We start from the raw sequence: 24,021 nt of genomic DNA on the forward strand, positions 1-24,021 counted from the left end.
ATTCAACCTTGCATACACAACAATACAATAATACAAATCCTCTGAAGGATTATTTGGCTGCATTATTTAGATCAACCGGAACCAGGACACTTAAAATAACAACTGATGGATCAGAGGGTGTAGAGAGGAATTCTGCTATCAGTTTGTTTATTCTCATTGTTCTGAGGACCGTAACCAGTGCAGATCGTGGAGCTGATCGACATGTGGACAGATGGAGGCAGTAACCAGACTACACAGTAGCTGTTAGGTCATACAATCTAGCGACATATACTGACACTGCCATAATATGATGGCAGGATGTCTTTGATCGCAAGACCTTGACAACCGCTGCCATTCAATCTCTCTCACTTTACGACGTAGGACCAGAGTTTAGAAGCCACGACCACAAAAATCCTCACGATTGTCATGATTCTTCAGGGACAGCCCAAAATCTTTCAGTCTGAACTCGGCTTTAGAAGATGATTGTATCTTTGGTTATAAAGGCACTTATGGAATTTATTTATAATTATTATTCTTGAATATTAATTGCCTTTATAGTTTATCATAAAATGGTAACCAATGTTTACAAATACCAAAATAAATATAACAATAATATTGCAAATGTTTAATGTTACAAACTAAATTACATATTAACTTTCAAATGATAAAACTTAAATAAATAAATCATAAATGATAAAAAATAGGACCGTTTTTGAACACAAGTCTACTGAAATTATATGACAGTTTTCACCGTTTACAGAAACTTCAGGACTGAATTCTCACCGCAAGTGCTTCAAAACACAGTTATTCATATAAGATGATATATCAATCATGATGTGTTACCTGATTTCTGTTCGTCCTTTACTTTTTCATCCGTGTTGTCTGTTTAAACAAACATTCAGTTCATTAAAAATGTGGCATCCGCAAAAATGTAATAAAAGGTTTTGCACAGAAATATTCATCATATTGTAGATCAGATGTCAAATGTCACTTTTATGAGAAGTGTTGAAAAGAAAAAAAATAAATAAAAATCGTGACTTGATTTATTACCAATGTGACTTTCAAACTTAAGTCACTTTATATCACCTCTCAGCGATGCCATAGAAGAACCTTGTTGTCTAAATAGTTCCATAAAGAACCTTTAACATCCAAAGAACCTTTTTAGTACAAAAATGGTGAAAAGGGTTCTTTAGTTAATTAAAAGGTAAGAAAGAGATGCTTTTTTAAAGAACCTTTGGGCCCTATCTTGCACCCAGCGCAATTGACTTTGTACACCGACGCATGTGTCATTCCTATTTTGCACCCGCGCAAAGCGCGCTTTTCCCTCCACAGAAGCACGTCGCTAAACTAGTGAATGAACTTGCGCTCCCTGGGCGGTTCAGCGCAAAAAAGGAGGTGTGTTCCGGTGTTGTGCCGAAAAATGCACCCCTGCCAGATTAAGCACCCCCTTCAAATACACGCTGTCTGATTGGCTAATTCTAACCACTCCCCTCCCCACACCTAATCCTAACCCCTCCCCTAACACCTAATCCTCACCCTAACCATTGTGGGGATGAGGGGGTGCATAATCTGGCAGGGGTGCATTTTTCAGCATAACACCGGCGCAAACAATCCCTGGTGCTATTTTGCTGTTTCATTAAACAATTGCGCCACTGACCAGAAAAAACCCTAGTCTAAAGTCAGTGGCGCGTTGCGCGTTGTTCATTATGCTATTTTAAGGGCGTATGCTTGACCATAATGTATAGCGTGCACAACGCGCATACACTTTGCTCATGTAATCTACACAGATGCAACAGTTATTTTTGCAAATCATAAATTGTTAAACTAAAAAAATATTAACACATGAGATGACGGAATTCATTGTGGTGTGCCACGAAGATGTGAAAAAATAGGCATAAATCTAGCTTACAAATTATTCAGGCTAATTGTAGTAATTAAGGATCATACCTGTTTGTCCAATAGTGGCAAGACATATTTGTATATAAGGACATCTGACAAATTGGTTTGTCCGTCAAGAACCAGGAAAAACAAATCGACTGAAAAACTGAAAAAACTGAAAGACTGAAAAAAAAAGACTGTGAAATCACCTTTACCATAATGTAAGTACATTAAAAACCTTAGTCTTCAACTTACCAGTTGAGTTGAGATTGCTCATATTTTTGCGCCTGGTAAATACGCCATAATAATAGCAATCCATAATGGAACTTGCGCACCTGCTTTTAAAGGGAATGTTGGATGACGCTCTGATTGGTTTATTTCACGTTACGCCCAAACCACACCTATGAATAATGAAGCTATTTCAGACCAACCCATTTTAGATTTGCGGCGGGCGTAAGAGCCATTTATCCCGCCAGGAAAATAGCAACAGCGCCGAGACCCGCCCACAAAGTTACTTGCGCTTCGCGCTTTGACACTTCCGTTTCAGATCGTTAAAATAGGGCCCTTTGACTGAATGCTTCTTTGTGATATAAGGTGAATTATTGTATCAGAACTTCTGAGTTACTCACCCTTGAAGAAAACACTGAATATCCTGAATGAGATCTTTCCATCACTGCTGATCTGTAGTTTATAAACTCCCGCATCTGTCGCTATGACGTCTGTGATGGTGAGATCTCCAGTCTCATGATTCATCTTCAGTCTGTCTGTAAATCTCACATCATCTTTATATTTGGTCTCACTGTCATCTCCATTCTTTCCAGTTACCAGACAGGTTATCTTATCATAGATCCACTTGATCTCACTGCCGCTCTGTATTTTACTCTCAGTGTGTAGAGTGAGAGATTCTCCCTTATAAGCGATCACTGAAACAGACGTGAAAACATGAATCAAGGTGATAATAGAAACACATGCAGTTGTGATGTGAGTCAGAGTAAAAATATAATTGAGATTAAACCTGAAAACAATGTAATAAATGAGCAAAACCAACTCAATATTAGATCACTAAATCCAAAGGCAGTTAATGTAAATGAAATGATCACAGATCACAGTTTTGATATACTCTGCCTTACTGAAACATGGCTTAAACCAAATGATTATCTTGGTCTAAATGAGTCCACCCCACCAAGTTACTGTTTTAAGCATGAGCCACGTCCAGTTGGTCGAGGTGGTGGTGTCGCAACATTTTTAGAGACAGTAACACAGAGATCAGAGTATAAATATAAATAATTTGAAGTGCTTCCGCTGAACATAATTGTTCCAAACAAAAGTAAAAAAACATTGTATTCTATTACATCTCTTACGAAAGAGGACTTCTTATCAGACATATTGGTTAACGTTGATAAAATACTGATAATAGGACATTTTAATATCCACATTGTGATAATGATGCATAAGCAGCTGTGTTTACAGAGCTTCTACACTATTTTGGACACAACACATCAATAGACCCACTCATCAGTTTAATCAGACACTAGACTTGATTATATCTCACGGAGCCGGTCTAACCAATATAGATATATTACACCGATTATGAAGTCAAAAAAGATGAATGAGAAAAATATTGCACAATGGTACACTACCACCACTCGTGCCCTCATAAGAGAAACACATAAACTGGAGCACAAATGAAAACAAACCCAATTTGATTAAAAATTGCGTCGAAAGAGAGAGCAAACTGTTATAAAAAGGCACTACATGTCACATTCCCGTTTGTCCCTTGTCCCAAATATAAGAGACGGCCCAAAACAATAGCTGAAAAGTCCAGGGCCCTCCCATCCTTGCAAATGTGTAATAATTTACATTTTAGACCAGTGTGTACACTGGCGGGGAGCGGAGAGAAAGTTTTCAATCTATTCATATACAAGTTAAGATTCACATGTGGTGAACTCTCGCGAGCATGAAGCACAACTTTCATTAGAATGGGTTGAAAACGCTCCTCCTGCACTCGGCATACACTCTCTCCGGTTTCCTCTCTGTTGCCACCCTCTCGTCTCATTATTGCTTTTTATTTATTTCATGCCCACATGTACCCTCTTGATTTATTCCCTTATTTAATGCCCCTTTATCTTCTGTCTTCTTCTGGATAATTTTGAATGGAATAATTTGGCCATTGTCATTGCATCATCTATCATCATCATGTCAGATATAAATCACTAAAACAAATCCACTCACCAGAGATGTTAACCCTGTATGTTCTGTATGTTGTTCCTCTACTGCTGCTGATCTTTGCTCTATAAACTCCAGAGAGTTCAGATGTGATGTTTGTGATGATGAGATGTCCAGTCTTAGGGTTCAGCTTCAGTCTCTCTTTGAATCTCTTATCATATGAGGGTTCAGCCCCTACAGTGATTTCAGCTATGGGAGTTTCTTCATCTCCTAATGTCCACTGAATCACATCATCATTCTGTATGCCAGCAACATCAATGCCTAGAGAAACAGAATCTGCCAACTTTACTGATCTGAGTCCCTCTTTGTTTATAACAGCAGCACATAGAAGAGAAAACATAGAAAAACATCCATCAGAACAAATAAATGTACTGGAGAACATAAAGTTTATTATTTAAATCATCAGTTAAATATTCAATATATCTAAACTTGTGAGACAGAGAGAAACTTTCTATTACAGTCTCAGTTTCAGTTTACAGACTGATGAGAAAACATCAAACATTATCAGATACTCAAGAAAATATAGCTGCAAGCAACAATTGCTGGGTCAAGCGCAGCTACTGCCCAAAGGGAAATATTTTGGACATGTCAGATTATCAGATTTTGAAAAGAGGGAAACGCACATAAAATGCTCTTAAAACAAAATTGCTTATAACTGTTGACAACTAGGATATGCTGTCACCATATTTTTATGAGGCATAAAAGATGTGCCAGTGATGACACAAAAATGTTGCAAAGATTATGCCTAGAAGTCCTAGAAACAAAACTCTTCCAAACTATAAATCCTTGGCTGATACCGAATTGGTTGTACCCTTTGACGTCATATTAAGACACACGAATCTTCCGCCATTTAACATTTTTGATGAACTTACTTTTTCAAACTCGTTCTAGACTGTTTGTCCAATTTGCACCAAATGTAGTAATTAGCATTAAGAGACAGTGCTGACAAAATTTATTATAAGATTTATGATTGGCCAATCAGTTTTGGTTTTAGGACGTCAACAAATTTGATGACGAGCACGCAATAGTGGTTGTGACGCTGCATCTTCTTCAAAATGTAATGTATTGACACGAAACTTGGTTGATGGCATCAAAGTCTGGACATGAGATGACATACATACTTTGGGCACAGCACCACCTAGTGGTACAAAGATATGAACAGTGGTCATTTTTCTTTTAACTTTTGAAAACTTTACTCTAAAATCATGAGAATAGTCAAAATTCATTTTTTGAATGCCCTTTGAATAATGTGAAATAATGTATCGCTATGAAACTTGGTACGGTTCAACATGACCTTATTCTGAGAAGACCTGTAAATATTTAGGCCGATTTTTCGATTTGCATGCATTTATTGTAAGTTGTAAAAATGACATAAATGCTCGCACTGTCGAGCCCTGTTTTACTAACCCATGACATTAACTTCAGTCTGAGTGAATGATGTTCCTCTACTGTTGATGATCTTCAGTTTATAGTGTCCAGTGTGTTCAGTGTTGAGATCTCTGATGGTGAGATCTCCAGTCTTATCATTCAGCTTCAGTCTGTCTCTGAATATCTCATCATCATGTATAGAGATCTTGTTGATCTTTCTATTGATTTCAGCTATGAGAGTTTCTCCAAACCGCCACTGGATCACATCATCTGACTTTAGTTCAGTAACATCAGTGTTCAGAGTCACAGAATTATTTTCCACTTTACCAACTGTATCTGTAACAGCAGCACACAGAAGAGAGAAACACAAACATTGTAACACATTAATATTACATTAATAATCATTTCATGAACATGTCAACATTACTAAACACATCACAGATATTTGGTAGTTAAAATCGATATAAATGTTTATGAATTTGTGCATAAGTTCACGCTTACACTTACAGATAAAACATGCTGATTTTAAATGTGTTAGTAATTGCTGACATAAACACAATTAAGACTAATAATGCATAATCCATATTATTAACTCATGTTAACTAATGTTTATTATGGGATACATGGACACATCCTGCTAGTTGTTGACACAGAATAAATCAAACATGATGTTCAGAACTCATAAACGGAGTACATCATCCTCCTGCTTATTACACATCATGAGATTAATTAAAAAGTTATATAAAATAAACACATCAGGCCCACATTATACAGAACTTTCTTTAAACTACATTGTACATAAACAGTTCAAAGCATAAAGACCATAACTTCTCTGAACATAAGGATATAGTTCAGTTTTTAAATGATCATCATTATAATCCACATGAAGAAAAAAACTCATTCCAACATGAAAGATGTGACAAATATCTGCAAAAGAACTTTATCAAATCATGAAGAATTACAGAATAAATGTCTTAACAGATGTGTAATATTCCAGTGTGAGTCTGTGATCATTTGTTTATGGGTTAGTAAGGGTTTGTCAAGGATTTAATGGGCTTTCTGGGGTCTCAAGTGTGAAAAAGCATCACTTTCGTTCTTCATATGATATGCGCTCACAGTCAAGATTGTCTGTACAGTGTGCACATGTTTACATACCCAGTATGTATATGCAGAATTGAGCATGCCCATTGTGTGTCTAATCTCCTTTTGTAGAATAGATGTAGTAACACTAGAGCTGTTTGTTTTTTAATATTTACTATGTTAGAATGTTATAATGTAGATCCAGTTATCATCACAGATTAAGACCAGACAAAACCCAAACACGAAACAGAGGAGCGATAACAACCACATACTCTCTGTATGTTATCTCACTTTCTTCACACCCACTTGACAAGTTATTGAATATAAATCACTGATTAGAAATCTTTCATTAGCTCAGAAGTTATGAATGCAGAAGAATTCTGCGAGTAAAAATGTTAATCTTTTGAAAATAAAATGTGTTTTTTAAAGCAGTTGTAAGCGGTTGTTATTTGGGAATTATAGACCTTAAGAAGTTACAACAGGCTAATAGACATTGAGTTTTCCAGAGCGCCGTGAAATAACAGTAAATAACATTTGTCTGTGTTTGTGTCTTCTTTAGTCGTCTGCTGGTTTGAAGTGTAAAAATGATTCTCTCTTCAGTTCAGTGGTGCACATTGTGTTTGACAAGCTGAATGACATAAATGTGTGTAGAACATATAAATATTATTAATAGACCCGAGAGTTTTACCTGTGACAATAACATTGAATTGACGGTATGATGGTCCTTCACCGGTGATGAACTGAAGGAATGATTTCACTCGACTGCTGCTGCTGATCTTTACTTTATACAGTCCAGCGTCTTCTGTTCTGATGTTTGTGATGATGAGATATCCAGTCTGATTATCCATCTTCAGTCTGTCTATGAATCTCTCTTCATCACTGTTGCTTTTATTGAATGTGGCTATCACTTCATCTCTAAAGATCCACTGGATGACATCATCAGACTGAGGTTCAGTGACATCAGTCTCTAGAGTTACAGAATCTCCCTTAGGCACTATCTTCTCTTTAACTGTCACAGAAACACAAGAGAGAGAAATATAAACATCATCACTCTTCAGTGTTCAGGTGAAGATGATCAACAATCTCAGAAGTTATGAAGGAATCAAACAAACTGATGAAATGTGCACCACAAATGCACTTAAAGAGACTATAGATAAAATTGTCTGTTTTCAGGTGTTTCCTCTATAAAGTGAATGCTCATACAGTGTAAAAGATTCTGCTTCTGATGAACTATATTACCTAGTGAAAATAGTTTTTGTTACCAATATAATATTTTATGATGCTGTGTGTTTATTTAATGAAACCTTGTATATCAGTTTGAGAAAAACAATAAACCGTGTGCAACAGATAAAATTGGTCATAAAGGAAAATAATGAGTTTGAGGAAAACAGTTTAGCTCAAACAGCTGTCATCAGTTCTCATTTGATTGACGCCTGGTTGAATAAATGGATAAATGGAGTTGGGCACAAAAAGGACTATATGTACAACTTGTCATGTCTCTATTTCCCCACCAGTGGGCCTGCCCCATACTCTGAGGTCTGGAACAATGACAGAACAAGCTAACTAAAGCCCAACTTAATGGAATTCATGTATTTGACACAGATTGTTGCTTTGATTTGCAGTCTGGACGAGTCAATAATAGTTAATTAAAGTTTGTGTCTGTAGATTTGTGTGATATTTTGAACAGATTTTACAAAAGTACATGTGTAGCGTATGTGTCAGGTTTGGCAGAGACGAAGCAGACAGAATGGTAAGTTTAGATGTTTTAATTTGCAGAATGGATCGGTACAGCGAAACAGGTGAGTGACCAGTAAGATGAAATAACAGATGATAACTTATCAGTAGTGTAACCAAGTCTCTCTCTCTCTCTCTCTCTCTCTCTCTCTCTTGCAGATGATGATGATGATGATGAAATCCTTGGAAGACGGGATGAAGATAGGCTGAGAAGATCGGGATCGCAGGTAGGAATGCAGGTAAGTATGGTAGTGAGTCTGTGTCATGTGTAGACGAGATCAGACAATGTTGGTCTGAATTTGAATGTTGGTCTCTAGTATAAATGGGTGCACTGCTGATGAGGTCCAGGTGATGAGCGTGTGAATGACTGAGTGGGCGGAGTGAGGGAATGAGTGGAGGGAGATGGTGATGGAATCCTGACAGTATGTTGCATCGACCCACACAACTTGACTTGTTTCTTCTTTTTCCACTTAGATATACCAGAGACATTAAATATTTAGACTCTGTGCTGAGTTTGTTTATTTCAGAAAGATTCAAAAGTCAGCAAGTGTGTGATGTCTAATGTTTAAAGACCTCAAGAAAGCTTTTAGTGTTGAAGCATTATTTCCAAACTCACAAAGTTAATGTACAAACCTAATGGGCCTCATTTATGAAACCAGCATACTACCAGAAAAACTGGAAGTATGGTCGTTTCCACGCAAAACATGGCATTTATCAATATGGACGCGAGCGATTGCTACAATCAAATCTGACGACAGGTCTCAGTTCGTGTAAAAATAGGTACAGATAAGATTTCTGTTTTTCATTACATAACAAAGGTATTTTCCTTTTAATTATATGATCATTTAATTGATTGAAGCGGATCTATTATTTTAAGCTTCTATTGCCTCAACAATTTCAGACTAAAAGAGAAGTAATTCACTATTTAAAAAATCATCAATAAAACTTCATGTATTACTGTTGCAATGAAATTAAGCAGAACACAAAGAAAAACACAACACCTCTATAACAGTACAATGAATATATTTTATTCCATACTGCTGTATCAGCCGAAGATTAAACTCACCTTTTCGTTTTTGTTGTTCATAATTATAGCGGCGAAATGAAAATACAGCAACAACAGCAGCAGCCAGCAGGACAACAAAAGCTATCCCTCCGTTTTCACCTGGAGTTTGTCTTCGTTCTGCAAAAACAGGAAGAAAGAAAATCATATGAAATACACACAAATTACAATCATAACACAGCCAGAGAGAGAGACGCTTCTGTAACAAAACAGACTCTGATACAACAAACATAATGTCCATTTTGATCGTTAATTAATGAGTTTTAAATCTGCCAGAGCGCGCGCTTGTAATTGTGTGCATTGACTGTGTATTTGTCAGTTCATAGTTGCGTCAGTGCTGCGCATATCTGAAACCAGTAGGCTAACATGATCACCAAAATAATATTATGACAAAAAATAATATTTTTCAAAATTGTATTGCTTTAATACGTAAAAAACAATAATGAAATATGAATTGTAATTATTGAAAGTTATTAATATTTTTTTTCTTTTTTCTGACGTGGTCAGCATCATGGGCCGCATCAGCATTTGTGACGGGCCGCCCGCGGGTTGAGAACCACTGCATTAGGCAATGGCTGCCCAAATACATTTTTGGTTTTCAGATTAAAGCCACTCTTGAAGCTCAAGTTATTAGGTAGGACACCTAAACCTGCCCACTGCCAACACCTTCAGTAGAAAGCTGCATTTAGCTTAACAGTTAATAATTAATAACTAATTCATACAAACAAGTGTATTTTGTTTAGTTTGTTTAAAAACAACTTGTGTGAAAAACCTCGATTCATTGTCATGAAATTGCTAGGGGAAGAGCCCAATTGCAGGCAGCAGGGGCTTAAGTTAACAAAAGTTTATTTAAACAAGAACACAAAACAAAAACCCACGAGGGGGCAAAGGAATAAACACTAGACACGAACTAAACACTAGACATGAACTAAACACTAGACACGAACTAAACACTAGACACGAACTAAACACTAGACACGAACTAAACACTAGACACAAACTAAACACTAGACACAAACTAAACACTAGACACAAACTAAACACTAGACACGAACTAAACACTAGACACGAACTAAACACTAGACACGAACTAAACACTAGACACGAACTAAACACTAGACACAAACTAAACACTAGACACAAACTAAACACTAGACACAAACTAAACACTAGACACAAACTAAACACTAGACACGAACTAAACACTAGACACAAACTAAACACTAGACACAAACTAAACACTAGACACAAACTAAACACTAGACACAAACTAAACACTAGACACAAACTAAACACTAGACACAAACTAAACACTAGACACAAACTAAACACTAGACACAAACTAAACACTAGACACAAACTAAACACTAGACACAAACTAAACACTAGACACAGGATTGAATATGAAACCACACGGGTAGCACAAAAGTGGCACACTGAAGACAATGACCGAGCACAGGACAATGAAACATGAGGACTATTTAAAGGAGAAGAAATCAAACAGGGACAGGTGATGGGCATGAACTAATTAACAATCAATAACGAGACGAAATGGCGGGAAACACAGATAAGACGTGGAGAGAGCCTATGGAATGCCAATAGCACCAAAAGCCTCTCTCCACATGAAACAAGAGATCCTGTAATGATTCTGCCCCAAGACCAAGACAGACATGACATGCTGAGGCAGAATCACGACATTAATTCCACATTTTTGTAATACATCGTAATAGATTTTCAGATGTCAATTATATACTCTCTGGATTTATCAAATTGACGTAATGTATTTTCTGCATAATTCAAGTACTAGTATCAGATCAAGACTCAATATTGGCAGATACTCAAAATGAAATGACATGGATTAGAATGGGGGAACAAAGTAACTGATTGGGACGTCCTAAATGTCAAAGTATGATTTAAAATACATTAAACTTTCAAATAAAACAGTAAAGCAATATGTCATTTTTTCCTGATTTGATGTAAATTATTTACACACTGCTGATTTCATTGACTCTTATAACAGAATTACAATACTCACCACTGACAGAAACAATGAATCTCTTGTATAATGTCTTTTTAAAGTTACTGCTGATCTTCAGTTTATACTCTCCAGAATCTGATATTTGGACATCACTGATGATGAGAGATCCGGTCTGATCATCCAGCTTCAGTCTGCCTCTGAATCTTCCATCATCTGCATCATTTATTGAGGTCTTGTTGTCGTCTTTATCAGCTTTAGCCAAGAGAACACCAACATCTCCAAACCTCCACAGTATCAGATCATCGGTCTGTGTTTGAACACCAGTGTCTAGAGTCACAGATTCTCCCTCAGTCTTCAACACAGTCTTGGATTCACCTGCACTAGGATCAGTCAGATGTGGGACACCTAAAGAAATTCCACAAACAGAGATTTGTTTTAAAATTTCTGAACACTTATCAGTGACACTAGAATCTTCTTCACAGTCAGTCAGTTCTGACCTGAACAAAGATATAAGTTTTGGTTATGGTTATGACTCCATCAATCATATGGTTTATATCTCTATTACATAAGTGATAATGAATTGGCAGCAGGCTGTTATGGCAGAATAGACCTAGACAGTGTGATCAGAGGACACAAATCCCATTCCACAGCCATACCTGTCACACACCCACTATCAATGTTTTAATCTAATGCTTTAATAAGACTTGACTCTTTGTGATGTAGTCATATGAATAATTAAACATTTGTATAACTTATTAAGTTTTTCTTTCTCAAAGAATAGATGCCATCAGATAATGCTTTTGTCTCAAAGTTAGCTCATTTCACTACTATAGAGGGCTCAATGCTGATGATTTTATCTACTGGCCTGGTCAGACAAGTGATTCTTATTTTTACTGACCACCCCACAAAAAAGTAATCAAAGTATCTGCATAAGCACAAATACATGTAATAAAGCAAACACACAAATACAATTATCAGTGTTTTTTAGGTGTTTCAGGTCACTCTAACATTACATCAGATACAGACATTAAATTATGTAAAATAACATGTTGTGGTCTTCTCTGTATAATTTAAATATAGATTAAACCTTAGTCAAGTTTAAGCAGTCAGGATGTTTGTATTTGTCTTCGAGACAAAGGATGTCTCAAAAAAAAGATGTTTATTATGCTGCTGTCCCTTTAAGAGATGCACAGGTCCTGTTGTACAGTAAGGGATTAACATCTACTTGTCTATTTCTTGTGTCATGTCAAGGATCTGTGATGTGAATAAAGAAAAGAAGTCTGCACAAGGACTTTTGTTTTCACATATAACTGTGCGGCTTCGACACGCGGCATTAAAAAGTCAATATCACTATAAAGTTCCTTTTGGAGTCCTCAAAAAAATCACGTAGTCATTATGAACATAATGCAGACTAATTACATTTCAAGGTTTTAATATAAGTGGTCAAATATTTAAACACATACAACTGCAATATGCAGTTTTTTTTATATAAAATTTTCTTTGATTGGATTTATGTGATTTTGGTATGTCCCACACACTGCTCAGTTAACCGCATTGGGTGTAATAGTAAATTAAACTTAAAAATTAAAAACATCAAAATATTTATTTGGTAAATGTCTTTGTGTGATAATATATCTTTTATTTTCATGATAATATTAAGCATTTTGCAAGTGGTGCTGAAATTGTTGTCCACCCTGTCATTATGGGATGAATGACCCTTTATGAAACCAACTGCACTCAGTGACATACATTCCCCATTTTGCCTTTACTCAGTGGAAGTTGAAACATCTGCTGACACTTAAATTTCCCAATTTTCATCACATTGTGTTTGTAGTTGGGTGTTGTGAACATGTCCACCCCGTCATAATGAAATAATAAATTCAAAACAAATATTTTATACAGTGCACAGTCAGCCTCCAGAGTAATCACTTTGCTATACTCCAGGTGCATCATGTGTTCATAAAATGCTAACTTTAGCCAAAAATGTCCACACTTTAATTGTCCGCCCTGTCACCAAAATATAATTTAGTATTAGATATGATATAATCCAACAGCTACTGTATAACACAGGATATAATTGTAGATGCCGTGCATGAGAGGATGATATGAACATGTTTGGCAATATTGGTATCAGCATGTGTCTTTATGATGAAACGGTTTGATTTATTCAACTTTGAATTTGTCCATGACAGGGTGGACATTTTTGCGGTTTGCGCCGGTTAGGCACCGGTTAAACTTGTAATTTCTTGTAATTTAAAACAATTAAATGTTCATATAATTATGATAAGGAAAATAGGCTAACTAATCGCTAAATCGCGTTTGAATCTATTTGATACACAAACGAAAATAAATGTAACATTTCTATGTCCCAGAAGGCCGATTCCTTTTCAGTTATCAAAAGTGTAAATCTGACCTTCATCTTATCTCACACCTTGCCTACACGAGCTGAGACCTGTCGTGTGTTTTCGTGTGTCATATACACTCACATCATATTGAAAAATGCCAAATTTTGCTTAAAAGCAACACATCGTTTTCTGGTGTACGATCGTGAGATAAACGAGGACTATTGTGTCTGCTTGCAGTTTAAAAACAAAAAGTGGGGGAGCTTGACCAAATTTCTTACAGCCTAAAGTATCCTTAATTTAGCAAATCTCATAATTTTTGTAAGTTGTGAAGTCTCTGAGGCACTTTATAGTGATAACGACCTGATGCCACAGACGCCTGCGGTGATGAGGGGTAATTCACTTTCTGCATTATGTAAGAGGAAAATTACAGAGTTCTTTTCAATGAGGACAACAAGGTAGGGATGTGGCATGTCTATAGAGTTGCAGAAAAAAGTGAAACTTTCCTCCTGCGAATTATATACTGAGAATTATCAAAATATTCAGTCTCCTTAAATGAAATTATCCAATACAACCCTGCTGAAAAAACAATAGTACGCTGACCAAAACAAAATAGAAAATATAATGGATTAATTGGTTATAAAAGGAATTGTAATGGTATTAATGGAAACAATGGGATCTATTGATATGTTATTCTATCGGTGAGATGTAAAAAATACCTCACGTGATCCACCGCAAGCTATATTTTCAGCTAATTTTTTATTTTACTTTATTAAAAAAGTTTTGCAATCGTATTGAAATATATAAGTCTAGGGTTAAAAAATGTTGTAAAAAAAAAAAATAAGACTGACAGTCACTTCAATCCCCTGATCCAGAAAGGCAAAAAACACAAGAGTGCGTGAAATAATATTTTTTAATTTTGCAACAAAAAGGAGTAGCAGAGGAAGTATCTCTTTAGGAGATGGTGTGGCAAAACACACAAAAAACACTCTAAAAGCAAAGATAAAACTTAAATAACATGTGTCAAACGAAGAATAAATAACCAACAAACTAAGTTAGTCTCATTTACTAACAAAAAACATAAAAAGAAGAGTTCAAAGAAAATGGCGCCTGTGCCACTTCCTAAAAGAATAAACAAAATAATCAAAATTATTAAAGGTAAGTTACTCTTTTGAAATGGCAATCAAGCCATCCAATCAAAAAGTGGAGAGAAATAAGCACACTTGGTCACACACAGCTCCTCCAGAGAATAATTCTGGATCAGGTGAAAGAGTGAAGTGCATTTCCATCAGCACTCCAGCATGTCTTCTTCTCCATTAATATACTCTTTGGATTCCACAGGGTTGACACACTGCAGATCGATGATGAGCATCAGCTGGTGCTCAAACAACAGCCCTCAACTGAACAAGAGAGAGAGAACATGAAAAAGAGCAGCGAAACACAATACATCCACTAGAATATCCCCATAAAGAACGCATTTACAGAAAATACTTCAATATCACATAACATCTATCGTGATATGTTCGTATAGCAAGACCCTTGCCAAAACACAGCCCTTCTGTTTATGTTCATTTAAGAAATGATGGATTACTTTCACAAGGATACTGGCTATGGGTACACATCATTTTGTGAGGATATGTCTGTTTAAGAGCAACACCCATTTCACACTGCAAGCTCAGGCAGCACATATTTTTTTTCGGCGTCATGTTAACAGATGAGAGCTTTCAGAGCGCATGCATGAACAGCACACATAGCAGAAGCGGCGCGCAAGCAGCAGTGCAGCATTCATCTATTTTTGCTGCTGTACTCACGCTCAAAGCGACAGTGCATTATTTATGGTCAAAATGCACACAGAAAGACAGGATTTTACACTTTTCTTGTGAGTTGTATCTAATGTGACAGTCGCCATGACTGTCAATGGCCAATACCACAACAGCACTAGGGCTGGGTATCAATTCAGATTCGATTCTCGATTCGGTTCAATGCCTCCATACGGATAAAAATCATATGGATATTTCTAAAGAAAAGAACAGTTAACATGAGATAACAATGGTGAATTAATCAAAGAAAAAATTAAAAGCCACAAACGTGTAGTGTTGCAGGATTTTGTGGATCTGTGGAATATACACATTTGCAAGAGAAAATTAAGTTTTGCTAAAGAAGAGTCTGGAGGCGGGTCAAGTGTTGCTAACTTCTATTTACAGTAGAAAATTCGCAAGTCAGTTTCTATTACCAAAAGGACGTCTCAAGACTCTCAAGCTCTACGCTGTGCTTTAAAAAAAAACATGCAAGACGCATTGTATGTGAATAGCCCCTTACAGTGCCCTCTATCTCTATATATTTATAGTATATCTCCGCCATACCTTGATTATGGAAGATGATGGACCGGGCAGGGAGGAGGTAAGAGAACCAACGGTAGCTTTGTGTGCATCTTCTGATTGATGGCGAGCAGCCACACCATCCTTGTTTCTTCAAGCCAAGCCAAGCCCATCTCCATTTGTTTATTAACAGACTTGTTGTTGAGTGACACATCAGAAGCTTCCTCCAAAAAACGTCCATTGACATTCTAGCGTAAAACATTTACCCTTCTCCTGGCATCACACGCGCAGATCTGATCATTAAGAAGTGGTTGTGTGGTTAAGAACCAGCTGCTTCAGTGAAATGACTGAATCTTATTGAAATTCATAGCTGCCGGTAGAACAACAACTACATGTTGTATCTACATGTTCCTTATCAACTCACTTTTTCAAACTGATGTCGTAGCAACACAAAGCTTTAAGCTCAGACATTGTTGGAGCACAGTGATATTAAACTAAATACAAACACTAAACACAAGTAGTACAGCCACACGTTATTAGTGTTGAGCGGTTGTTATCAGGGAATACAAAATCTTAGAACGCCATGACTGACCAATCAAGCATTCAAGCTAGCCGTGTTATAATCACTTATACACCATAACAATGAATATCAGAACTCATGGTTGTGTGAAACCCCTGATCTTATAGCATGCGTCACTGTTTAACAAATCAGAAATTAAACAAAAACAAACATGACCGCAAGCTTACCATAGACCTCGATGTTGAACTTCCTTTGTGTAACTCCAGTAGGTCTTACTATCTGTGCTTTATAAAGTCCAGAGTGTTTGATTCTCATGTTCTTGATGGTGAGATCTCCAGTCTTAATGTTTGATATCTGCAGTCTGTCAGTAAATGTTCCATCAGCCGAATCTTTATATGTGGGAACATTCTGATCAATGTGAACTAGAAGACTGGCAGAGCCATCGGGTCCAAACCTCCACCGTATCTCATCATTTATCTGTATGTCAGTAAGATTAGTGTGTAGAGTGACAGAATCTCCCTCCAACACGATCTTCACTTCATCTGGATCACCAAACACACCTGAAGACACAAACATTACATCACAGGTTAAGTCTATACAAACTGATACACTAACAGTTACTGCTGGTGATTTCAGTCAACAGTTCTTTGTAAAACGAGATCATAGTATCATCTGACAATGTCAGAGTGACAGATGAGTTTTGGCAAATTTTTTTGATAGAAGTGTGTTAAATGTTTTATAAAGCATCAACACATCTAATAGCCTAATAAGGTTTGTGACAGGTGCTTCATTTTCTCCTATGAATGGTATGGAAAGGCTTCTTGTTAGTAACTTTATAATTTCGGCTCATGAGAAATTCATTTTGTTTTACATTTTGTTGTCAGTAGTTTTTTCTATATTAAAATCGACCACTAGAACCTCGCTTTAGCACTAGAGTCTACAACACATTTTGTAAGTTACCAGACCTTGCTATGTTTCATACATACTTTGGGTCTCAGAATATAAAATAAATGGCTGATAATAAATTAGATTATAACTTTTTAAATACATATTTGACTTGGCTCAAGTGATTAAATTATTTAAAAAGGTATTGTCCAGACATCCGCAGCAAATAAAGAGACCGCAATTTAATGAGCAAGTAATGTAACAGTTTGTTTATGTTATGTAAAACACATGAAAGATACAGTCACAATGCTATTAAAAAATACAGATTTTCGGGTTCCAAAGCAAATCGATCGATTGATTTGTACGATCATATGTAAATGTGCAGCTGATGTCACGCCCTGTTTCATGTTGCAGTGGTGCCGCCATCTTGGGAGGATCACACTCCACTGCTATTATTGTTTTGATATGTACCTACGTGTTTTGTTTGAAATATGGAGAAATGGAAAGTGAAAGAACCAGGGGATTTTCCTGAAAGGCTCTGCGTAATGTTATTGCAGTTCTTAACAAAGCAAGACCGACCTACAATAGTTATATTTCTTAATCAAACATCAAAAACAAAAGGCTGCATTGAACACACTAGCAGCGACCCTCCCAAGATAACATTCAAGGGGAGTGACATCGATAAACAAGCTCTATAAAGATGTTTACCATAGAAAATTAAACAGGAACTTGGCCTCGGTTCACACATTTCCAATGAAACGACAGTAAAGATTGCTATAAATGGATGCCAGTAAGAGATGGTAAACACATATTATTGTATTTATAGTAACAGCACAATTAAAACTACTGTTTTTTTATTTTCTTGTATAACTATATTTACTAACGTATTAACTGTATTTTAAATTTTAGAACGTACTCCATGACTAGTTCATCATTAGCACTTTTGTTACATCTGAGCTCAGCATCTGTTGCTTTATTGGAAGAAATGCAATACTGTAGCTGCATGGAGAGGCTCTTGCTATGACGTCAATAGCTGTCTGAAAGGCTAATGGCTTTGATTAAATGGTCTTTGGCATTGTGCTGTAGACGCTCTTTCTGCATGTGTTGTGAAGAGCAACCCGAACGTGAATCGTTCGTATACAGTGTAAAATATATTATTGGTGTGACACTATAGTACAACAGCCAAACAATAAAGTCAGCCCACGTCTGTTCATCAGCATTATACTCAACAGCACATTGCTTCTCGTGTTGCAGGCGGTCTTGCTTCATTCCCTAATAGATATTACTCATGGGGATGCATTTATCTATCTCAGCGCACAGACATACAGACAATAACGGGCAGAGCCATTTCTGTTCAATATTAAATTGATAATAGTGGCATTCCTTATGGAAATATATATTTCTTGTTTAAAAACCACATGTTACATATTTTAAAACATAGCTAGCTTACAGTACACCTGTTCATACTAATGCACTTAGTGAACAGACAATCACTACACTATAAAACACAAAGCCATTACTTTATAAATAATGTATCATAAAATCTTAATGATGTCTACCCAATCTTTTTCCTAACCACAGGCTCTACTCCTCAACATCATGTTAACCCCACAAATGTACACAAACCCTTCTAAATTTCAAAGTAATATCACATTAAACAGTAAAAGATCCCCCATATTTCAATACTCCACAAAAGACTAAAAATAACAAATACATTTAATCATGTTACTCTCATTTAGCAGTCAGAAGGAAAGCATGCTGGGAACTAGAAATATGCTTCAACTCATTATGTGGATGTGTCCATGTGTATAATCACATTTATATGGAAACATCTATGTGCAATATATACTCAAAAATTGCGACTAATTTTAGATTTATTTCTGTTTTAATATATTTATATGTTCAACATACACCCATATATTGTCAATGAATATCGAAAAAAAATCAGCTTCCAATGTGTTATGTAATATTTCGCTTTATACTTTGCAGTTTATTCCCATATATTTTTCTTACGTAATAACTTTGAAATGTCAATTTTGTTATTTCTTCTCTCTTAAATGGTATTTGACACACAATGGAAACACCCATGCACAACATCCCCTCCCCGTTGTGCTTTTGAATTGTTGTAAGGTTCTGGACAAAAACAATGAAGAGTCAACACAAAACAACATCAAAGGACATTGTAAGAAATGTTTATTTGGCCATGCAACACATCTGAGAGAAATTGCATTGAAAGTAATGAAATGAAAAAAGAAAACGCAACTAGGACCCGAGCACATATGTTTCTGTACACAAAAATCACAAACCAGCACACTGAAATATCTAGCCAGACTGAAGTTGTGTATCTGAATTGTATGCAGCCTATCGTATGTTTTGTCGCGCTTGAATTGCATTATTTTGGGCTTGAAAGCGAGCGCAGTTTCCCGTTACAAATCGAAACCGAAAGCGCGAATATAAATAGATCAACACTTACCGCAGACAAGAAATACGAACATAAAACAATTCTTCATATTAATGTTGATTGCAGTCATCTTTGTAAACAAAGGCAGTTGATGATACAGATTGTGCGCTGTTTCCATAGTTTCGGAGCCGCACCCACGACCCCTCACAGCGCTGACTGCGCAAAACGCTAACAAAACACCTCCTTTAGGTCAAAAGATATATTCCTGTGATTGATTAATTAATACATATTGTTATCTTATTTGCTATTTAACATAAAAACTGTAAATCCACTTCTCCGTCGAGATCATCTATAAAAGGAGAGGTCCGTTATCCGAATCACAGCAGGTTGATATGGTGGTCCTCCTCTTCTTCTTCGTCTTCTCCTTGAATTTCAGCGGTTGGTATCCAGCGTCTCTGCGCATTACCGCCACGTTCTGCTCCGGAGTGTGGATCATAGCTAAAATGCTTCTCCAAATGAGTTGTACAACGAATATTAAATAAAAGATTTCTTTACTTTATTTATACTTATTTACATTGAGTCATTTAGATCATGCCGGATTATGCACCCCTATTCCTATACGATATCAACAACATGTTTTGAATTAAGCAGTCCAGTAGTTGAAGATATTCAGCTGCAAAGCGGCAGGAGGGGGTCAACGTGGATGTTCATATCACCTAAAATTATAGCATGGGCAGAGGATGTACAAAAAGTTGTGAGAAGATGTGACATCTCGGTGATAAATGATGGGTTTGGTTTGGGTGGTCGATAAATGAGGTGGAATAGCACAGGGGAAGGGGACTTACATTTAAATGCAAGGCATTCGAATGAAGACAGTTCAGGTGATGGTTGCAAAGATGACTCCAGATCGCTGCGGTGGATGATTGACTGGCCACAACCATGCCCCTTAGGGACAGCTCTCATTTAAAGGAAAAAAGGGTGTTTGGTTCGTGCCAGGTCTCTGTGATGGACATATAATCCATACATTTATCCAGGATATGGTCATGAATGATTTCAGATGAAGAGTTCAATTTTGCTACTTGATGATGCGACAAATCTTTGCACTGACAATAGGGGACTGAAGTCCACTCCATTTTTTAATCATTTTGAACCTAAGTGTGATTTAAATCTGACACTGCTCAAATAATAATAATTTGATAAAATAGTGTTGTTGTTAATTATTAAAATTGTATAGACTGAAAAAAACTTTTCATAAGTTTTGAAACAAATTCACTTAAGAAATTTGAATCACTGACCTTCTTCTGTGGTCTTTTAAGATATTTAAACTAATGAGATTCAGACACACAATATATTGTGATATGCAACATGTTTCAAAATATTGTTTAACACTCTACAAAACACAACACAAAATAACAACGGGGTACATAAACAAACACAACACAAAACTTATTTTTCTACTAATTTAATCATGAAACAGACAGGGGCGTACAAAATATGTTACACACTAATGTAATTATGACATTAAGAACATTAAAGTGGTCACAACCATAAAAATTCATAATGTGTAATTATCACTGTAAACGATAGATTTTAGTATACAATACTCAGTCCTTAACAATACTCAAAAAAAAAAATTTGAATGATTATATTAAAACAACTTGTAGACCAATGTTTAGGGTTAGTTCTAGAGTAAAAAAATGTAATATATAAAATCAGTAAAGATTAATACAAACACATAACTTCATCTTTATTTCAGATTCTACATATTTAAATGTTTTAACCTCTTGTATTTGAATTATATATACTGAATGTATTTAGATTCTTCTAAATGAAAATCTAACTAAAATCTAAATAAAGTTCTGATTATGAGATCGTAATTCCAATAGTGTGGGGATGAAGAAAAGACATCATATCATTAGGATGAGAACGTTGGGGCGGGGGCTTCAATTGTAAAATGGATCTTAAATGTATAAGGTTGAGATGGAAAATTTACTTTTATTAACACTTTCACCTAAAGTTTACAGTATGTTTTTTTTTTAACTCTAGTATTCCTCAGTGAATTATCTCTTAAAAATGTATTCAGTACTGACGGTTGAACCGTTGAACTGTTGGTCAGAGGTGGCAGTGTGAGAGGAATAGTAAGGTAAACGCATGCAAATGGCAACGTCTCGTAGGTCAATGTAAAGTGCCGCAGAGTAATGGGATTAACACATTCTCACTGATCTTCTTTGACAAGCGGGGCGGGACTAGAGCCGTATGGGAAAGGTGCGAGGCCGGTGGCGCGAGTGATTAGTAGTGTCAGCTGTGTGCACACCGGCTCGCATCTCCCACAGAGAAGTTCGGGAGGCAAAAAGAGACGAGCAAGAGGAGTCTATGACAAGAGAGGACCAGGCCTTGACATTATGGTGTATTTAACTGGGTTTGTGTTGGCTGTGTAGTGTTTACTAGTCCGTGAGGTCCTTTCGTTTTGTTGTTTATTAAAAGTCGATTTAGTGGTCGACAGTTCCCGCCTCCTTCCTTCCTTACTCAGAATCGTATTACAGTCTCTGAAGCAGCACAAATTAGGAAAAGTTTCACTGTTATGCTGGGCTTGGATTTGTGGCGGAAGAAAGTAGTTCATTTCTTTAAAAACCGGTTTTAACTAAACTCCGATGATGTTTCTGATTTATCTACACACTTGTGACATCAAACTGATATATAAATGCAATCTCGCTCTCCCTAATCACCACCATGACGATATAAGAGCACTACATAAACTCCTACTCGAGCGATATTGCATTAATAAATGTGTTTAAAAGCAGATTAGACACGGGTTAGAGAAAGACTGAAGATGTTCTACATGTATATATAATATTTCATCATCATCAGATATTAAATCAATACTGTCTAAAATCACACAATATCAAACACATGAGAGTCAAACTGATCATATGCTATGCAGTGAGTAACATATGAAATATAAAATATAAACAGATTCTGAATATTGATCAGTGTCAATGGCAGTTTAAATGAAAGTTTGTTTAAATGTTTATCAACAAACCTGTGACTTTAGTTTTAAAAGCTTTTATCAGTCGAGCTCAACAGTACCCATGAAGATGATTTTTTTTTAAAGAGGACGGATCATGAAATAGTAAAACTCTAGATGTTAATGATGTTACAGATGTGATGATGAGCATTCAGCTGTTCAAACTTCATCTTCTGCTTCATTCAGTAAAGGCATCACAACTGTTGATCATTCATTCAATTTGAACTTCTTGTTTTAGTATAGCCTGAAACTGTCAGAAAAGACATGAAATGTCAACAAATTTGCCGAAGAAATAACATTTTGAAATGACATTCACAATATCATTAAACAACGTATCAGCAATAGAGTTAAACATTGATTAATTTTCTTCATAAAAGAATGTACATTCTTTAAATAATTGTCTTTCACTTCACTGAAGTAAACAAATGAACATCACTTCAGTAAATATATTCAATCATGAGAAACATGTGTTTAGATTAAACAGTTTCAGACTGCTAAATATAAATGTTTGAAAGTATACTAAAATAAATATAACATATGTTAGAAATTAAATGACACGTTCGCCTTCACATTATAAAATTATCCCTTTAAATAACTCAATTATAAATGATAAAAACTCAGAAAGTTATTGAACACAAACTCAAGTCTAATGAAATTATAGGACAGTTTTCACTGTTTACAGAAACTTCAGGACTGAAATCTCAATGTAAACGCTTCAGAACACAGTTCTTCATTATGAGACGATATATCAATTGTGATGCGTTACCTGCTTTCTGTTTGTCCTTTACTTTTCCAACAGCCTTGTCTGTTTAAAGCAAAAATCAGTTCATTATAAATTATGAATCTTTTATATCCTGCTGCATCAACACTTACTTCAAATAAACAAACAATAAAAGTCTAAACATTAGATTTTATTTAATTAATATATGCAACTAAATATAAATGTTTGAAAGTATCCTAAAATAAATATAACATATGTTAGAAATGAAATGACAGGTTAGCGTTCACATGATAAAACTATCCCTTTAAATAACTCAATTATAAATGATAAAAGACTCAGGACAGTTTTTGAATACAAACTCAAGTCTAATGAAATTATAGGACAGTTCCCTTTCTGTCGGTCTCTCGACGTTGTGTCGAAAACGACAGATGGGTTTCGCCCTTGAGAACCCCATCTATCGTTCTCGATACAACGTCTCGTTCCCTCCATCAGGGAACTGAGTT

The 24,021-nt window shown here is 36.0% G+C and overlaps 2 protein-coding genes across 13 annotated transcripts in view; both read right to left on the reverse strand.

Moving 5' to 3' along the window:
* Positions 1 to 20,163, reverse strand: part of LOC130429682 (uncharacterized) — an 88,101-nt gene extending 67,938 nt beyond the window's left edge. Inside the window, exons 1-9 of the mRNA XM_056758381.1 lie at positions 19,845 to 20,163; positions 16,714 to 17,046; positions 11,364 to 11,711; positions 9,332 to 9,448; positions 7,220 to 7,540; positions 5,491 to 5,787; positions 4,090 to 4,386; positions 2,487 to 2,780; positions 823 to 861 (exon numbers count right to left, since the gene is read on the reverse strand). Coding sequence (XP_056614359.1) covers positions 823 to 861; positions 2,487 to 2,780; positions 4,090 to 4,386; positions 5,491 to 5,787; positions 7,220 to 7,540; positions 9,332 to 9,448; positions 11,364 to 11,711; positions 16,714 to 17,046; positions 19,845 to 19,950 — 2,152 coding nt within the window. The 5' untranslated portion in view covers positions 19,951 to 20,163. The remainder of the gene's footprint in view (positions 1 to 822; positions 862 to 2,486; positions 2,781 to 4,089; positions 4,387 to 5,490; positions 5,788 to 7,219; positions 7,541 to 9,331; positions 9,449 to 11,363; positions 11,712 to 16,713; positions 17,047 to 19,844) is intronic.
* Positions 20,164 to 21,225: 1,062 nt separating this feature from the next.
* LOC130429683 (uncharacterized) overlaps positions 21,226 to 24,021 on the reverse strand; it is a 38,756-nt gene continuing 35,960 nt past the window's right edge. For 9 of the 12 annotated variants that reach the window (XM_056758395.1, XM_056758391.1, XM_056758387.1 and 6 more), the window contains 2 exons: positions 23,564 to 23,602; positions 21,226 to 23,047 (listed from right to left, as the gene is read on the reverse strand). In XM_056758395.1, coding sequence (XP_056614373.1) covers positions 23,013 to 23,047; positions 23,564 to 23,602 — 74 coding nt within the window. In that variant the 3' untranslated portion in view covers positions 21,226 to 23,012. The remainder of the gene's footprint in view (positions 23,048 to 23,563; positions 23,603 to 24,021) is intronic. The other 3 variants (XM_056758392.1, XM_056758390.1, XM_056758386.1) reach the window with 1 other exon arrangement.

The sequence above is a fragment of the Triplophysa dalaica genome, chromosome 10 (genome assembly GCF_015846415.1).
Source record: "Triplophysa dalaica isolate WHDGS20190420 chromosome 10, ASM1584641v1, whole genome shotgun sequence".
Lineage (NCBI taxonomy): Eukaryota > Metazoa > Chordata > Actinopteri > Cypriniformes > Nemacheilidae > Triplophysa > Triplophysa dalaica.